This window comes from Canis lupus, chromosome 12 (genome assembly GCF_048164855.1).
Source record: "Canis lupus baileyi chromosome 12, mCanLup2.hap1, whole genome shotgun sequence".
NCBI classification, from domain to species: Eukaryota; Metazoa; Chordata; class Mammalia; order Carnivora; family Canidae; genus Canis; species Canis lupus.
Genome location: NC_132849.1, coordinates 58,180,797 through 58,196,627, shown reverse-complemented (window position 1 = coordinate 58,196,627; position 15,831 = coordinate 58,180,797). Strand labels below are relative to the sequence as shown.

At 52.4% G+C, this 15,831-nt stretch overlaps 1 protein-coding gene across 12 annotated transcripts; it reads left to right on the top strand.

The window, feature by feature from the left end:
• The first annotated feature begins 421 nt into the window (after window positions 1-421).
• KLF11 (KLF transcription factor 11) lies at window positions 422-15,017 on the top strand. 12 transcript variants are annotated; one of them, XM_072771115.1, is made up of 5 exons: window positions 3,591-3,651; window positions 5,354-5,623; window positions 7,040-8,003; window positions 9,352-9,635; window positions 10,917-11,973. In XM_072771115.1, the coding sequence occupies exons 2-4, from the start codon at window positions 5,363-5,365 to the stop codon at window positions 9,630-9,632; spliced, it is 1,506 nt and encodes a 501-aa protein (XP_072627216.1). In that variant the 5' UTR covers window positions 3,591-3,651; window positions 5,354-5,362; the 3' UTR covers window positions 9,633-9,635; window positions 10,917-11,973. The 12 variants fall into 12 exon arrangements, with proteins under 12 accessions (XP_072627215.1, XP_072627207.1, XP_072627214.1 ...); XM_072771109.1 differs by lacking the exon at window positions 3,591-3,651 and adding exons at window positions 4,139-4,342; window positions 4,731-4,850 and having other exon boundaries at window positions 9,352-11,973; XM_072771105.1 differs by lacking the exons at window positions 3,591-3,651; window positions 10,917-11,973 and adding exons at window positions 4,354-4,564; window positions 15,002-15,017.
• The last annotated feature ends 814 nt before the right edge of the window (window positions 15,018-15,831 follow it).

Below are 15,831 nucleotides of genomic sequence, written 5' to 3'. Positions count from 1 at the left end.
AGAAATGCTGGGACAATTGACCCAGCCATTCCAATTGTAGGAGGCGATCCTGTAGATGTCCTCGTACATGGGCCAGCTATGCTCGGACATCACGTCCTGGCAGCTGGAATTAACCTGAACACCCTGCTGATTTAACCAGGGGTGCTTAAGTAAGTTAGGATACATTCATATAATGGAACATTATTCAACCCTTACAAGTCATGAGATTTATTTCTTGGAAATGACCAAACAGGGTTCAGAAGAAGCACGAAGACTGTCGTGCAAGGGCATGTTTGCACATGCACAGATTCTGGAAGGTCACAATGGACTATGGTGGCAGTCTGGTCAGTGGCCATTGTGTGTGCCCACATCCAGTCTGTCCACACCCATCTGAGCCTGTAGGGGCTGGTGCCGATGATGGCCTCAGTGATGTCTCCCAGTGAATGAATGACTTGTAGCTGTCTTAGGTTTACAAACATGCCACTATCCCTCTGATGCCACGTGGGACCAGCATCCAGGGCTTGGTGTCACCACAGCCTCGCGTGCATGTATGTGTGTGAAGAAAGGCTTCGTGGAGAAGCAGTATCTGGGTAGAGGTGAGAGAGGAATAAGGAGGGACTGGCATGAGCAAAGACCTGTCTGTCTGTCTGTTGGTCACATGGGCTAGACAAGGGAAGGATAGAGCCTTCTGCTTGAAGAGCCCTGGGCCTGCCTGCTGCCCAAGTTTCCAGATATTCCTGCTGTCTGGGGAGCAAGCGCAGAGCCTGATGTAGAGAAGCTCATGTTCCAGGCTCACAGCGAGCAGCTGCCATCTCTTATTCTACGGAGACACTCCAGCCGCATGACTTGGCCACACTGGCACGGCTGGGGTTTGGATCCAGGTCTGACTTCCAGGCCCTGCACTTGGCATTCTGCTGAGTTGTCTTCCTGCTGTAGGGAAGTTAGGGAGGGCTTCACTGAGGAGTCACAGTCTCACAGTCAAAGGAGAGAAGGGTTGCCATGTGCTGTGCATAAGGCACACCATGTGCAAAGCAGAAGAGGGTGACTTGACCCAACGTGGGGCTGGGGACTGTAGGCACAGAGTTCTGTACTGGAGCAACGGAGGCATGAAAAGGGATTTGGGGAACTAGTCAGCATGATGCAGAAAGCTCTGGCCTGGGGCAGTTATGCAGAGTCATGGACTCTTGCCTAAGAAGTGAGGTTCAGTCTTGGAACTACTTCGCTTCCAGCTGTGAGTTTTCATACCATTCTGGTACCATCTCTACGTTGAGAAGATCATTCTAGCAGTGAGATGAAGGGTGGCGGATGGTCAGCAGTGAGGCCGGAGGCAGGGAGATGTGCTGGGAGGCAGTTGGCAACAACTCAAGTGAGAGAGGATGGTGGCCTGGGCTGGGGCATGAGTGGGTGATAGAAGGCGCTAGTAACGTGAAAGATATTTAGGAAAGAGAAGGACATGAAGGAATTGTCAAAGGGAAGCAAGTGCAGGAAAGGGAAGAGTCCAGGTGACTCTGATCTCTGGGTAAAGTTTCTGGGTATCTGGTGATGCCCTTTCCAGAGGGGAGAAGTCCAGATCTAGATAGACTGTGAGTTCAGTGTCAAGGACATGGAATTAGAGGTGTCTGCAGGATGTCCAAGTTGACTGGGTGGGGCGTGGGCGGGGGTTGGGAGGGAGCCGTGTTTGCCTTTATTCGCTCATTCAACCAATGGCAACTGTGTGCCTGCACTGGGCCAGGCACCAGGGCTTCAGAGTGGCTCAGATAAACTCCCTAGCCTAGGGAGAGTTCCTTCTGGCGGGGAGCTTATTAACAAATAACTAAAATTGAAAAGCGACAGATCATGAAAGGTGCCGGGAAGGGGCGGAAAGAGAAGCGGAGAGGAGTTATTTTACCCCCCACCCTACCCCACCAGAGCAGGCCTGCGGGGAGGGGCAGTGCATAGACCCCTGGGCCTCACCCACTGCTTTACTAGCAGAAAGGGGAAGCCCTGCATGCTCTTGTGGCCTGTCCCTTGGGCCCTGGGCTTCTAGAGCTCAGAGCACAGTCTCCACAGTGCAGGGATGGGATCCTCCGCTTTCCCAGTCATTTGCTTTTAGGGCTGAGGACTCCTCCCCGTGGCCTTTGCCCCTCCGCTGCACCAACCCCGTATCTCAGCTCAGCAACTGTGCGCCCTGTGGGTGGATGAAGTGTTGTCCCACGGGGGTGGGGGTGGGGCTGCAGGTTGTAGGGGTACAAGTAAACACAGCCTGCAAGAACTTAGAGCTGCAGAAGTGGGTAAGCCACACCCAGGCAAGGGCAACTCAAGTACAGGGAGGGAGAAAGATGCCAGTGGGTCTCTCTCTCATTCAAGTCAGAGGACTTCTTGGAGGGGGCGATGCTGACACGGTGTCTGGGAAGAATGGGAGGGTGTCGCCAGGCACCTTTCAGGTCTTGGTTCACCCTCTCCCTGCCTAAGAGAGTGGAAACGAGCCCAGAGCTGCCTGGGAAGGAGCGTCAAAGGCAGACTGGGCTCTGGGCGCCCGCAGAAAGGAGCCGGGGATGCGGGAACGTCACCTGGAGCCAAGCCCGCTTTCGAAACTCCTCCCCATCAGGGATACGCTCCTAGGAGCCAACCAGAGATAAAGGAACGCAAACCACCAAGCAAAACCTGGTGAGATCTCCGCGCGGGAGCGATCCACGTCCGGGGCCCGCACCAGGCCGGCCGCGGGCGGGACCCCCTTAAGCACGCCCCGCGCCCCGCCAGCCTGCCGGCCCCGGGACTTCCCCCGGCCCTGGGCGCCGCCCCGCCGTCCAGCCGGGCTCCCGCCAGCGCTGCCGCCGCCGCGGCGGCCGGGACCTTTCCCCTACTTTCCAGGGCCTCAGGCCCCGCCCCCGACTCCGACCAAAACACGTGCCGCATCCCGCCCTGCCAGATCACGCCGCGGCCAGGCTCCGATCACGCGGCGCCCCGCGGCGCCCATTGGCCGGCGGCGCAAAGGCCGCGCGCGGATTGGCTGGCGGGCGCCCGGCCCCGCCCCCGCGGGGCGCGGTGTATTTTGGTTTCCCTTCGCGCCACGCCCCCGCGGCCGCTCCCTCCGCGGCCGCCCCGCCCCTCCCGCACCGCGAGGGCAGCGCCGGGGCAGAGCGGCGCGGGCGGGCGGAGGCTCGCGCCGGCCGCAGCAGCTCCGGGTGGCCGCCGCCCGTGGGGCACGTGCGGCTGCAGCCGCGCGCCGAGCTCCCGCCCCGAGGCTGCTTTGTTGCCTCCGGGCCGCCGGCACCATGCACACCGCGGGCTCCGGGGGCGCGGGCGACGCGCGTGCGGTGAGTGAGCGCCCATCTGAACGAGGGGCGAGGCGGGGACGTGCCGCCCGTGCGGGGCCTGGGCGCGGGGAGGGGGCGGGGGCGCGGGGCCCGGCCGCATCCGCACCCGCGTCCGCACCGGTGGGGGCCCTTGCGGGCTCCGGAGCCGGGAAGGGCAGCGGCCGCGCGGGGACGCGCCGGCTGCCCGGGGGCGTGTGCCCCGCGCCGCCCTGCGCGTAGCTTTGTCTGGCGTTTCCGCAGCGGCCGCCGGCTCCCGGCGCGGGGCTATTTCCAGCCATGACGTCACCGGGCCGTGCGAGGAGGCGGCCGTTGGGCGGGGCGCGGCTGGCGGGAGAGCGACACGCGGGCGGCGGGGGTGCGGCGAGCGGGCGGGAAGGTGGCACGCGGGGGCCGGGGGCGGCGAGCGGGCGGTGGGAAGGGGTAGGGGGCGGGGCAGGGGCGGGGCGGGCGGGAAGGTGGGCAGGGAGAGGGGGCCGGGCAGGGGCGGGGCGGAGCTGAGATGGCCTGTGCAGGGGCCGAAGCTGGCGGGAAGGTGGCACGCGGGGGAGGGGCTGGGCAGGGGCGGGGCGGAGCGGGCGGGAAGGTGGCGCGTGGGGGGGCGGCTGGGGCGGGGCGGAGCGGGCGGGAAGGTGGCGCGCGGCGGGTGGCGAGCGGGCGGTGGGAAGGGGTGGGGGCCGGGCCGGGGCGGAGCGGGCGGGAAGGTGGCGCGCCGGGGGGCAGGGGGCGGCGAGGGGGCCGGGCAGGGGCGGGGCGAAGCTGGCGGGAAGGTGGCACGCGGGGGGCGGGGCAGGGGCGGGGCTGAGATGGCCTGCGCAGGGGGAGGAGCCAAACTGGAAAGGTGTTGGGGCGGGCGAAGCTGGAATGCAGAGGGTATTCAGGGACCGGGACGGGGCGAGGCTAGCCAGGTTGGCGGGATGGCACCCTCAAGGAGGGGGCTGAGTGCGCTGAGGTGGGGCTCTCTTCTCACCCAGGCCGCCGGGTGTCGGGCCTGAGGGCTGCAGGGAGTTGGCGGCCTAGACCCAGGACCTTGGTCATGGAGACTCGAGCACCCTGAGGGCCTGAGAGAGGTGTGGGAGCCCTGTGCGCCTCCAGAACAGACCTCGCGCCCCTGGTGGTCCAGCGAGCAGGCAGACGGCAGCCCCATGTCTGTGACCTCAGGCTTCCGAGGCCTGGGGTGCAGACAGAAGCTGGGTCAGAGCTGCACTTGCAAAGGCTGCTACGTTCCGGGCGTGAAGTGGGGGAGACCTGGCGCTTGGGCGAGCCAAGTGGAAACGTGTATCCTCATAGATGTAAAGGGTCTTTGGGAAGAGATCCGTTGCTTCCAGTTGCTTTTCTTCCCCTTCATCCCTCCCCCTGCTAAAAGGACCTGTGTGACCCACAGGAAGGACATCTGTTTCCTGGGCTGTGCTGGTTTTTTAAAATTTTTTAAATTCTTATCTTCTCTATCTTATCTAGCCTTGTGGCAGTAAGGAGTTACTGAGTGTTCCTCACAGTCTGAGGAACAAGGCTCAACCAGCATGAGCTCCCCACTTCCTGGCACCCATGGAGTTGAGCCACTGGAAACTTCTGTGTATGGTGATGCCCTGACTTGAGAAGGCCGTGCTGAGTGCTTCAGAGAGTTGGCAAAAATGCATCTGTAGGGACACTCTTCTGGTGGCTTTGCCAATTCTAAAGAACCATGTGTCCTCTTAGCCAACTGAAGAGTTGGTGTCAGTTTCTCCTCTTGGCTGGACAGTGTCACACTGGCCACTTTGGCTTACACCTGGGGGATTCAAGTCTTACTGATCATTTACCAAAGGAAAACACACAAACTTACCTTTTCTTCAATATCAGGGTTTTCCATGCTTGCCATTCAAGTCCAGTCATCTTCACTTTTCAGAACATTGGTTTAAAAGTGAAATCGTCATCAATGTTCTGTTGGCATGTTTTCCTGGAATACAGATTGTGTTGTGCGTGGAGTATCGTGTGTGTGTTAAAGTGCATAGTGCAGGCGCCTGGTGTGTGTACCCGTTTTTCCCATTGGGGTTACCCTCTCTTTTCCCCTGAACTGAGAAGCCGTTGTGTTGTGTCGCCTTCAGGTGGACATCATGGACATCTGTGAGTCAATCCTGGAGAGGAAGAGGCATGATAGCGAAAGGTCTACATGCAGCATCTTGGAGCAGAATGACATTGAAGCAGTTGAGGCTCTTGTTTGCATGAGCTCCTGGGGTCAAAGATCCCAGAAAGGTGACCTATTAAAGATAAGACCCCTCACACCTGTTTCTGACCCTGGGGATGTCACCACCACTGTGCATGTGGACTCAGCCTCGCCTGAGCTACCAAAGGACTTCGACTCATTATCAACTCTGGTAAGAAGTGGGGAGGAGAACATTTTGTGTAGTGACTGAAGTATATTAAATAAATGTGCTGAAGAACTTATGGGTGGGTTCATCGGGCTGCTGGTAGGCAAGTGTATAACCTCCTCTAGGTGGGTCCTAAGGGCGAAAATTTCTCTTACTTACTGAAAATATGTTCTTTCCATTAATAGATCATAGCTTGCAGCCACAGGGTTAAAATGTTCACAAGACTCCTACAGATTGATGTGAGATGGTAAAATGTACTTGCTTCTCTGGGGAATTGCAAAGAGGGGGCTTAGCTTCCCCCCAGATGACCCATTCTGGGATCAGGATACGTGGGTGGCAGCTAGAAACAGCCTGTGCTTTGGCACCAGCCTTTATTAGCTGGGTTGAAATACTGGCCCCTGCTTCCCTGGAGCAACCCACTTCTACTTGTGTGAGCTGGGTCCAGTCAAGCATGGTTTTTGTTTTCCTAACTTGCTAGAGCTACACAAGGGCTGGTAGAGATGGCTTCTCAGCTTGGAGAAGTTGAGAATGGGCTAACAGAAGTGAAAATTAGAATCTGATTGTCTTAGGCTAGAGGCTTGCACTGGAAGGAGAATGTGGAAAGCAGATGTGGGAAGAGGGATGAGAAGGGACTTGTGGGCAGTGGAGAGAATTGTACAAGCACCTCGCGGAGGTATATGGCTTCAGCTCTTCTACAGGGAGGCTGACAATAAGTGGGAGTTGTTGGGTGCTGCAGGAGACGCTTGGTTCAGGCAGAGCCACTGGTGAGAGCATGACCTTTGGGGGATTATTCTGATAGGTTTGGTTTTTTTTTTTTTTTTTTTTTTTTTTAAGATTTTATTTATTCATGAGAGAAAGAGACAGAGACATAGGCAGAGAGAGAAGCAGGCTCCCTGCAGGAATCCCAGGACCCTGGGCTCATGACCTGAGCCGAAGGCAGATGTTCAACCACTGAACCACCCAGGTGCCCCATTCTTACTAGTGTCTGGTAGGGATACTAGTAGGGACTGGATATGTGTGTGTTGAATGATTAGCACTGGGATTTAAAATTAAAAAAAAAAATGAGAATCAAAAAATATTGTGAAAAGCTCTTATTTTGAATATAAATTTGCTTTCTCATTTGTGGTCCTAATACTTAATTGCTCAGTTTGGTAACTGTGCAAGCCCAGGGGTGGCACTGACATTCTTAAAACTAAGCAAGTGGATTGGTTTGGGAGAGATCAGGAAATGGGGAAAAGCCTGGAATGTAAAGTATCTCACATAGACTTGAAATCCACGGGGTGCTGTTGTGAGCAGGCTGAGAGGAGTCTTTTCTAGATAGTTTTTAAAGGCATTGGGGGCATTGTGATCAAAGTAAGTCCTTTTTAAAATTTAACCAAAACAACCTTTTCACACAGTTTTGTTTTTGTTTGTTTTTTTAAGTGCATGACTCCTCCTCAGAGCCCTGATCTTGTGGAGCCATTGACAGGGACACTTGTTCCTGCCCAAGTAACTGATTCCAAAGCATGCTTGGTCACGGCCGTCCCCCCAGCCTCCGCTGAGGCAGGCCAAGTGCCAAGCAGGAAAGTGGAGAGGGGCCTTCCTGGTTTGAAGCCAGGGCCACAGGAACCAGCCCCTGGCCCTTCCTGCAGGCCCATGGTGACGAGTGTCATCCGCCATACTGGAGGGAGTCCTGCTCTTGGCCACATTCCTGCTGCCCACATTCAAGAATGCCAACTTTCTGTCGACCCAGAAGGAGAAGCACAGTTGTTGGGACATACCACAGCTCTGCTGGACACACAACTCACAGACAATCTGCTGAACACTAACCCGGTGTCGTGTCAGCCTTGCTTGCACAAGTCTGGTGGCCTGCTGCTCGCTGACAGAGGCCAGCAGGCAGGATGGCCTGTCGCAATTCAAACCTGCTCACCAAAGAATTATGAAAGTGACTTGCCAAGGAAAGCCACCCCTCTGATTTCTGTCCCTGTCTCCGGTTCCCCTGTCTTCTGCCAAATGATCCCTGTGACTGGACAGAGTGGCATGTTACCGGCTTTTTTGAAGCCTCCTCCCCAGGTGTCTGCAGGGACCGTCAAACCCATCCTGCCCCATGCTGCTCCAGTGCCCTCGCCTGTGTTCGTGGGACCCCCTGTGCCTCAGGGAGCTGTGATGCTGGTTCTGCCCCAGGTGGCCCTCCCCCAGCCTGCCACCTCTTCATCCAGTGTAGTGGCTGTGGGGAGTCCCAGGTTCTTGCCCCTTGCCCCTGCTCCAGTGTTCATCGCCTCTGGTCAAAACTGTGCCCCTCAGGTAGACTTTTCCCGACGGAGAAATTACATTTGCAACTTCCCAGGCTGCCGGAAAACCTACTTCAAAAGTTCCCACCTCAAGGCCCATCTTCGCACCCACACAGGTGAGTACACGGCAGGTAGGGCATCGGGACACCAGATCCTGTGTTTAAGAAATGCACCCTGAGCCTTCCTTGAGTGGGAGGGAAACACAAGAACCACTGGAAAAGGTGGAGAGCTGGCTGTTTTTCTTTGGCTCTGAAAAGCCTTCATAGTCTTGTAGGGATTGGGGTTCACATTAGTACACCCATCACTTTTTTCTAGAATGTGCCGTGTGCTCATCCCAGTATGTTAAATGTAGTGTAGTTCTAAGCTCGTGGTCCTTTGATACATTTTTAGGGTGATGCTCGTGTTATTTTCTCTTTACGTTGCAGTAGACTTCTCAGGCTTTTTGCATCTTAGAAAATGTGCACTTCACATTCTGTAAACATGAGTAACTGTAGGGAAAGGAGGGTGACAGTGGGTTGTAGAATACAGCGTAGGAAGGGCTGGACTGCAGGGAGTTCCTGTCGTCTTCCAAAATACATTTCAGGTTGGGACGCCTCGTGGCTCAGTGGTTGAGAGTCTGCCTTTGGCCCAGGGCATGATCCTAGAGTCCTGGGATGGAGTCCTGCATTGGGCTCCCTGCAGGGAGCCTGCTTCTCCTCTCTCTGCCTGTGCCTTTCTCTCTGTGTGTCTCGTGAATAAATAAATGAAATCTTTAAAAAAAAATACATTTCAGGTTGATGGTTTCTAGTTAGCACGTGATCGCTCTAATCGTGGCAGCTCCCACTCACCAGATGAAGCAGAGTCTAGTATTTAGGTGTGACAGTCACGGCTGCATCAGAGCAATGGGTGCCCATAAAGGGCTCTATTTTTGAGGGAAGGAATTATTCCTTTTACGAATCTTCCCCCTGCCCCAAACTTATAACAATGAGAGATTTATTTTTATTTAAAAATATGTTTTGAGGGGCACCTGGGTGGTGTAGTCGGTTGGGTGTCCAGCTCTTGGGTCACAATCTCAGGGTCATGGAATTGAACCCTGCATCAGGCTCCATGCCCAGCAGAGTCTGCTTGAGACTCTCTACCCCTCTCCCGTGCACATGCTTTCGCTGCCTTTCTCAAATGGGTCTTAAAAAAAAACAAAAAACTTTTGAAATGTGAGATTCGTTTGACAGGTTTGGGCCCTGACATGTATCTTAGGTGTGGCAAAAAGAAATGGAGAGGATTTCTTGACTTTTGAACACCTCAATACCAGGTTAACAGGACATTGCTTTCTTAGATTTTGAAGAACAGAATTTAGAGTCAAGACGTGCTACTGTTCCACTAGGAGGTCGGCCTGAAGAACGGAATTTAAAACTGACGTGGGTTAACCCCTCCAATAAGGTGCTGAGCATTTACGTTTTCTTTAGTGTCTGTTTTCTTCCCTTTTAGGAGAGAAGCCTTTTAATTGCAACTGGGATGGCTGTGATAAAAAATTTGCTCGTTCCGACGAACTCTCTCGCCACCGAAGAACTCACACTGGGGAGAAGAAGTTTGTGTGTCCGGTGTGTGATCGGCGTTTCATGCGCAGTGACCACTTGACAAAACATGCCCGGCGCCACATGACTACCAAGAAGATCCCGGGCTGGCAGGCAGAGGTTGGCAAGCTGAACAGAATTGCCTCAGCAGAGAAACCTGGGAGCCCCCCAGTAAGCACGCCAGCCTCTGTGTGAAAGGTCAGCCAGGGAATTGCCAATGGGAGTTTCAAAGCATTTTTTCAGGAATGGAACTGATGGTTTTCTCTCAAAAAAAAAAAAAAAAAAAAAAATTAGGGGGTAGGAGAAAGTGGGGAGCTGGTTCTGATGAAAGTATGTTAGCTTTTCCTTTTTGGTTGGGACCCTGTTCAGTATCTTTTGTAGTTTCAGAAGTTTTTTTGAGGAAATGGAAGAAAATTTGATCATCTGAATCACCAGCATTCAAACCGACGTTTCGGCAATAAAGTTTACAAAATCTGGATTTTTACAGCCTTTCTATTCATGTTTTGTAAAACTGAGACAGGGTACAAATTTTTATACTGTTTTTTATTAAAGTATTTATATTGTTGGTATTCAAATCACCTAGATAGGTGATCTTATGGTCTTCTTTTCAGATGGTTTTCGTAATAACTCTACTTTTAGTAAATTTGACATGTTTTTCAGCCACCAAAAAAATAAAAAAAAAAAACAACAACCCACAAGTCTGTAATCAGGCTGTTCAGATCTAAGAATTTTTTAGAACCAGAACTGGTTTGAATAGGGGCTACTTAAATGGGGGAGGGGGAGGGGAAGAATTTGCATTTAGCTTTTTCATAGCATTTTCAAGAAATTCCAAGCAACAATTCCTTTAAGGCTGTAGCCCGAGGAATTAAAATTTTGGTTAAGTAGAACTAGTCATTTACCTATGTCCATGGTGTGACTTGTGAAGAATGTGCCCCAGAGGGTCATTCAGAGTACCTGAGAAATACCTGGTGAACAGTGAGCCGTAGGATCTGAGTGTCTGTGTCTTTGGGGGCCATTGCTCTGCTGAGAGCAACCTACTCAGTTTCCTGTTTGTACCTCAAACACCAAAAAAAAAAAAAGATAATGTAAGCACTCAAATCCAGCCACTTTGTTAATTGTCTGTTGACTTCTTTTGCTGTGGCCTTAACAGTGTTTTGTGGGTAGAGTATCTTAGAGAAGAAAATGTCCTTATTGGTTGGAGGAACTTTCCACTAAAAATACAGTTTGTCTGAGGTGAAGTGTACATGCAGAGAGTCCAGCTCCAATATTCGGATGTCATTTATTTGTTAAGTGTTAAGGACTATAGGAAATGTAAGTAACGCTAAAGGCAGTAATACTACTCAGCTTTTCTTTCATTCATTTTATTTGAAGGAAATTGATTAAACAAAATTACTCGGAATGAGGTGTTTTGCAGTCTGCTTAGAAAATAGACCCATGGTACCACTTTGAATCGTGTGATCTCTGGTCTTAATTCTACAGAGACCGCAGCCCCAGGGTCCAGGAAGCCACTGAGATTGCTTGCGTTGGGCGGCTTTGGGAATCCAGGCAGCACAGCTCATGCAAGGAACGTAGGAATGTTGCACTGCTTTGTGAGCCTGGGAACGGGTTTTTATTGTATATGTATTTAGATTTTGTCTTTGTGTCTTAGTTGTTGACGTTTATTTTTATTAAAATAATGGTGAGGTTGAAATATGGAATAAATACAATTAGGTTTTATGGTAACCATCACCTGGTCAGTCACTGTGTCGCCTGATATCCAGTAAGTTGCACCAGCTCCTAATCGACATACGTGTCTGAGTGCTGGCTCTATGTTTAGATGGCTTTAATATTTTTGGACACTTCGTAGTTGAGTTTCCCCTGCAGGCCATGGGATGATACAGTTGCAAGAGAACAGTGATTAAATGTATATAGCTCACATTCTCCACCGCCCAGTCTTTTCTCCCACTTATACCTGAAATCAGTGTAAGCATTTCTGACTATGTATATGCTGTTGAATGGCATTAAATTTGGATATTTTTCTTAATTATGCAAAATATTGGAGGTCCGACTAATGTTCTGGTGGATAATACAAGGTCTTTGAATACTGGATTACTTGTCACATTAAACTTCATTCTCTGAGCGTGGTGTTTCTAAAGAATAGATGTGTTAAAAATGGTTTTGATTTACACTTCCATTTCCTGATTAGATATAGAAATACCTTCTGTAAACGACTCCCGTTTGTTGATTGAAAGACCGTAAATTGGGAGAGTTTCCATCTGAAAAATACTGTCCTGGGCACCAGAAGCCTGGTGTGATCTCAGCACAGAGGCCCTCCGCCGGCGGCTCTGGGGGTCAGGAGCAGGGCGCGTGCGGCAGCCTCCCCCGGTGCACTTTATTGCCTGATCTTTTTTGACTTTGAGCCTTTTTAGTTAGTTTCAGTAATAAAATTTAAGACGTTTTGGAATTACGTTTTATGTAACAGACTTTGACTTATTATTTAAATATGTGTGATGTAATTTTTTTCTTTGAATCCCATAAACCTTTTTTGATTTGCAAACCGGACTCGTGTCCTATGTTATTCAGCTGCACCGGAATGTACCCAGTCTCTTCTCAGAAAAGAGTTGGGCCCTCCTTAACCCTCCTCTCTGTTTCCTGGGGCTCCCTTTAGATTCCTTGGAGGGTTCTATATGAAAGATATGTGCAAGGAGGCTGCCTCTGTGTGACCCCTCTCACACCGGTCCAGTTGTCACAGGATGGGACTGAGTGTGCTGGGTAACCTGTGACAAGAGCTGGCGTGGGAGGGAGTCTCTCCTCCCACTCCCCACCCCCCATGCCCCACCCCCGGCCCAGGCTCTACAGGTGTCAGAGAACCGTGGTCTTCACTCCCTTTTGGAGGCATGTTCTCTCTTGAGCCTGCTCCAGCTGGGACTTTGCATCCACTGCTCACTCAAGAAGCGGAGACTTCCAGCTCAGGCCTTGTCCGCCAGCAGCTTTGGACAGAGCTGATCGCCCCCTACAGGCCACACTCTCTTGCTTTCCTCGTGCTGCACTGTCCGCTCCTTTGCTGGTCGCCCCCCTTCTCCCTGACTCTTTTCCTACTCACCTCACAACCATGGTGGTCTTTTCTAGTCTTGGGCCTTAGATAGAAAGACCCTCTCGACCGTGGAGACCCCTGTGTATCTGCCCTTTGCGCGTCTCCCGTGAGCACCGAGTACCATACCCAGCTGTCTACTTGATGAGTGTCCTCTCAGCATCGCAAACTTCACCAAGCTCATCTTCTCTCCCATGCTCACTTTCCTCACAGTCAATCCCACTGTCTTTAAAAAGAACAGTGAGTCCATCCAGTGTTTAGGTGTAAAACCTTGGCATCACCTGGACTCCTCCCTCACTTGACGCTCAGTCTGTCGCAGTCCTGTGGACTCCCTGCCTTCCAAAGCTGGCCACCCTGGGGTGTGATTCCCAAGGCCACACTGCTCCTGGTCGTGTGTGCATGTGGCAGGGACGGGGTGGCTTTGCATTCAGCAGTCCCCCTGGAAAAGTCTTTCCAACTCCAAACATCTTTGTTTCTGGGGAACAGCCACAAGTGTGGTACCTTCAAGCTTCATGAATTTGTACTTGCTGTTCTTCCTCTGTTGTCACCAAGGTTCTGCTTCCTTGCTTAACATCCACTGTTCCTGTGCTTTCCACTTGCCTTTTTGTTTAGGGACTTCTATGGAGAGGAACTTGAGACATTTTCCTGAAAGCCAGGCCCTGTCCTGGGAGAAAGCCCAGGTACCGGGACTCCCCACCCTAGAGGGGTGAGACACAGTCCCCTTGAAGGAAGGCTCATTCCCAAAGGCCTCTTATCAGTCCCTAAGAAGCTTGGGTCCCAGTGGGTTCCAGGATTGTCCTGAGCTGGCTCTGTGGCTTCTTCCCAGCGTGTCTTGCTGAGCTCAGAGGACAAATTGGCCAACAAGCAAGATGATAAAGGGGAAACAAGATGCCACAAGCTGAGTACTGAGGAGGTAACACATGTACGATGCAATGACAGTCATATATAGTGACAGTGCTCACATGTCCTCCTCAGCTCTCAGTATGCAGTTCTGATGGCAGCCAGGGAGCCTTCCCAGGCACCCCTTTTCTGGACTCTGGAGCCTACAGGTTCTTTTTTTTTTTTTTTTTTTTTTTTTTAATTTATGATAGTCACACAGAGAGAGAGAGAGACAGAGACATAGGCAGAGGGAGAAGCAGGCTCCATGCACCGGGAGCCCGACGTGGGATTCGATCCTGGATCTCCAGGATCGCGCCCTGGGCCAAAGGCAGGCGCTAAACTGCTGCGCCACTCAGGGATCCCTACAGGTTCTGTCTTGAAGTCTAAAACTTGTATTTTTTGGAGTTTTATTGCAAACCTAATAAACTCACTGAAATACAGACTCCCATATGACGGGGATCCTATCACATCCACCTACCCACCCATCCATCCACCCATCTACTCCCTGTCCACCCATCCATTTATCCACCATCCAACAACTTTCAATGAACTGTCCTGTTGGAGCAGAAACCCAGAGATGAGTCGTTTTAGTTTCTGCCCCCAAAGAGCTCATCCTGCGGGTAAGATGTGAAAACATATGAACATTTCACAGAATAAAAGAGGATCAAGGGTCAGGGAGCACTGTGCAGTGAGTGGCTGATTGCCTGTACCACTGGAAGGTCTCCTGGAGGAACATGGGAAGTAAAGGTGAAGGGAAGGTCTTCCAGCTTCCAGGCCCTGGACCAGAACAGCAGCTAGCGCAGGACAAAGATGCCAATGTCCAACCCCCTCAGCCCCAAGGCTCTAGGTGCCAGAGGGTGGAGTGTGAGGGCCCTGGTGTAAGTGGAGGGGCCACTGCCGGGGCGGCAGCCTCATGCCTTCCCTAAGGGCCAGGCAGGCATCGCTGAGGGTTCCCCAGGGCAGGTGGGAGTAGGGAAGCAGCCCACATCTGCTGCAGACTCACCTGGGTTCCCATGAGGGATCTGGGGAAGGTGTGGGTCTTTGCCCCTCCTCCCCCTTTCCCGAACCTCCTTTCATGCCAACACTCTACCGCCTCTCCTGAGTAATTAACTGTCCCCAATCTTTCATGGCACCTGTCACTGTACTCACACCTGTTGTTTACCTGTTTGTCCCCTTCTGTAGACTGTGGCTTCCCCGAAGACAGGGCGGGCAGCCCTTCCTCGTGGCTGGTCTTTGTCCCTAAGACCTAGCCTCCTTCGAGGGGCAGGTGACTCCCTCAGCGTGTGCTAAATGGAGAGAAGTTCCAGCTCGAGTCAGGCTGCACTGGTTGAGGAGCTGGAGTGATGAGGCTGGGGCAGGAGTTCAGTCAGGAGGTTCCAGACCTGCAGAGAGAAGAAAAATGCTAAGAAATAGATCGGCTTTGAGCAGCAAAGGCTGTGGGGTCTTGATGGGGAAAGCCAGGAGGTAGCCAGTCCTGTCTACCAGTGTCCAGTCCAAGGGCGTGCGTGCAGACCAGTGGATGGCCCAGGGCAGAGGTGGCATGGGAGAGAACGGCCTTCTTTGCTTTCCTTGTTTTTTTTTTTTTTTTTTTTTTAAAAGATTTATTTATTTGTAGGGCGTGTGGATGTAAGGAGACAAAAATCCTGAAGCCGACTCTCCGCTTGGCATGGAGCCCATAGGCGTGGAGCCCAACACGAGGCTTAATCCTGGGACTCCGAGATGGTGACCTGAGCCAGAATCAAGAGTCGGTCACTTAACAGACTGAGTCCTCTCCCACCAGAACCCCCCACCCCCAGGTGCCCCGAGAGGCCTTCTTTCCCGTGAAGGGGTCTGACAGGCCCCGGATTCCCTGCAGGCTGCTTTGGTAGGTAGTGTCGACTTGGCCTGCTGCAGGCCGACTCCTTTGTTGCTGAAAGATACTCTACTTTTCTAAACTTTAATTTCCATACATATGAAATGAGGCCTAAGCTGAAGAGGCCACGCATCTATCTCAGGGTCTGGTGCTTTTATTTTGCATGTGGCAGAAAGCCTTAGGTGGGGCGCCTGGGGGCTCCTCGGGTTAGGCATCTGACTCATGACCTCAGCTCAGGTCTTGATCTCAGGGTGGAGAGTTCAAGTCCCCCATGGGGCTCCATGCTGGGTTTGTTGCCTACTTAAACAAAAAAAAAAGCTTCGTTGTTTCCTACCCAAAAGAGCCAGGGCTCCCTGAAGGGGCACAGAAACGTCAGAACAAGCTTAGAGTATTCTCGTGTTGCCAGCTGCCTTCAAGAGTGTCAGGGACCGTGCTATACAGCAAAGGAGTCATTCCAAGGGACTGCACAGGCCAACTTGCGAACCATGTGAACATTAAAATAATAGAAATACAAATTCTGCTTCTGCCCAAGATGGAGTAACAAGAACCGAATACACCCTCTCAGCGGAAAGAGTAAGGGAGGGGATGCCTGG

Excerpts from the sequence above, each read along its gene's own strand:
- KLF11 (XM_072771105.1), top strand. The coding sequence starts at position 4,418 with ATGTCTGTGACCTCAGGCTTCCGAGGCCTGGGGTGCAGACAGAAGCTG. Across the intron at positions 4,565-5,353 it reads AAACGTGTATCCTCATAGAT|GTGGACATCATGGACATCTG; the intron begins GTAAAGGGTCTT and ends TGTCGCCTTCAG. Across the intron at positions 8,004-9,351 it reads CCATCTTCGCACCCACACAG|GAGAGAAGCCTTTTAATTGC; the intron begins GTGAGTACACGG and ends CTTCCCTTTTAG.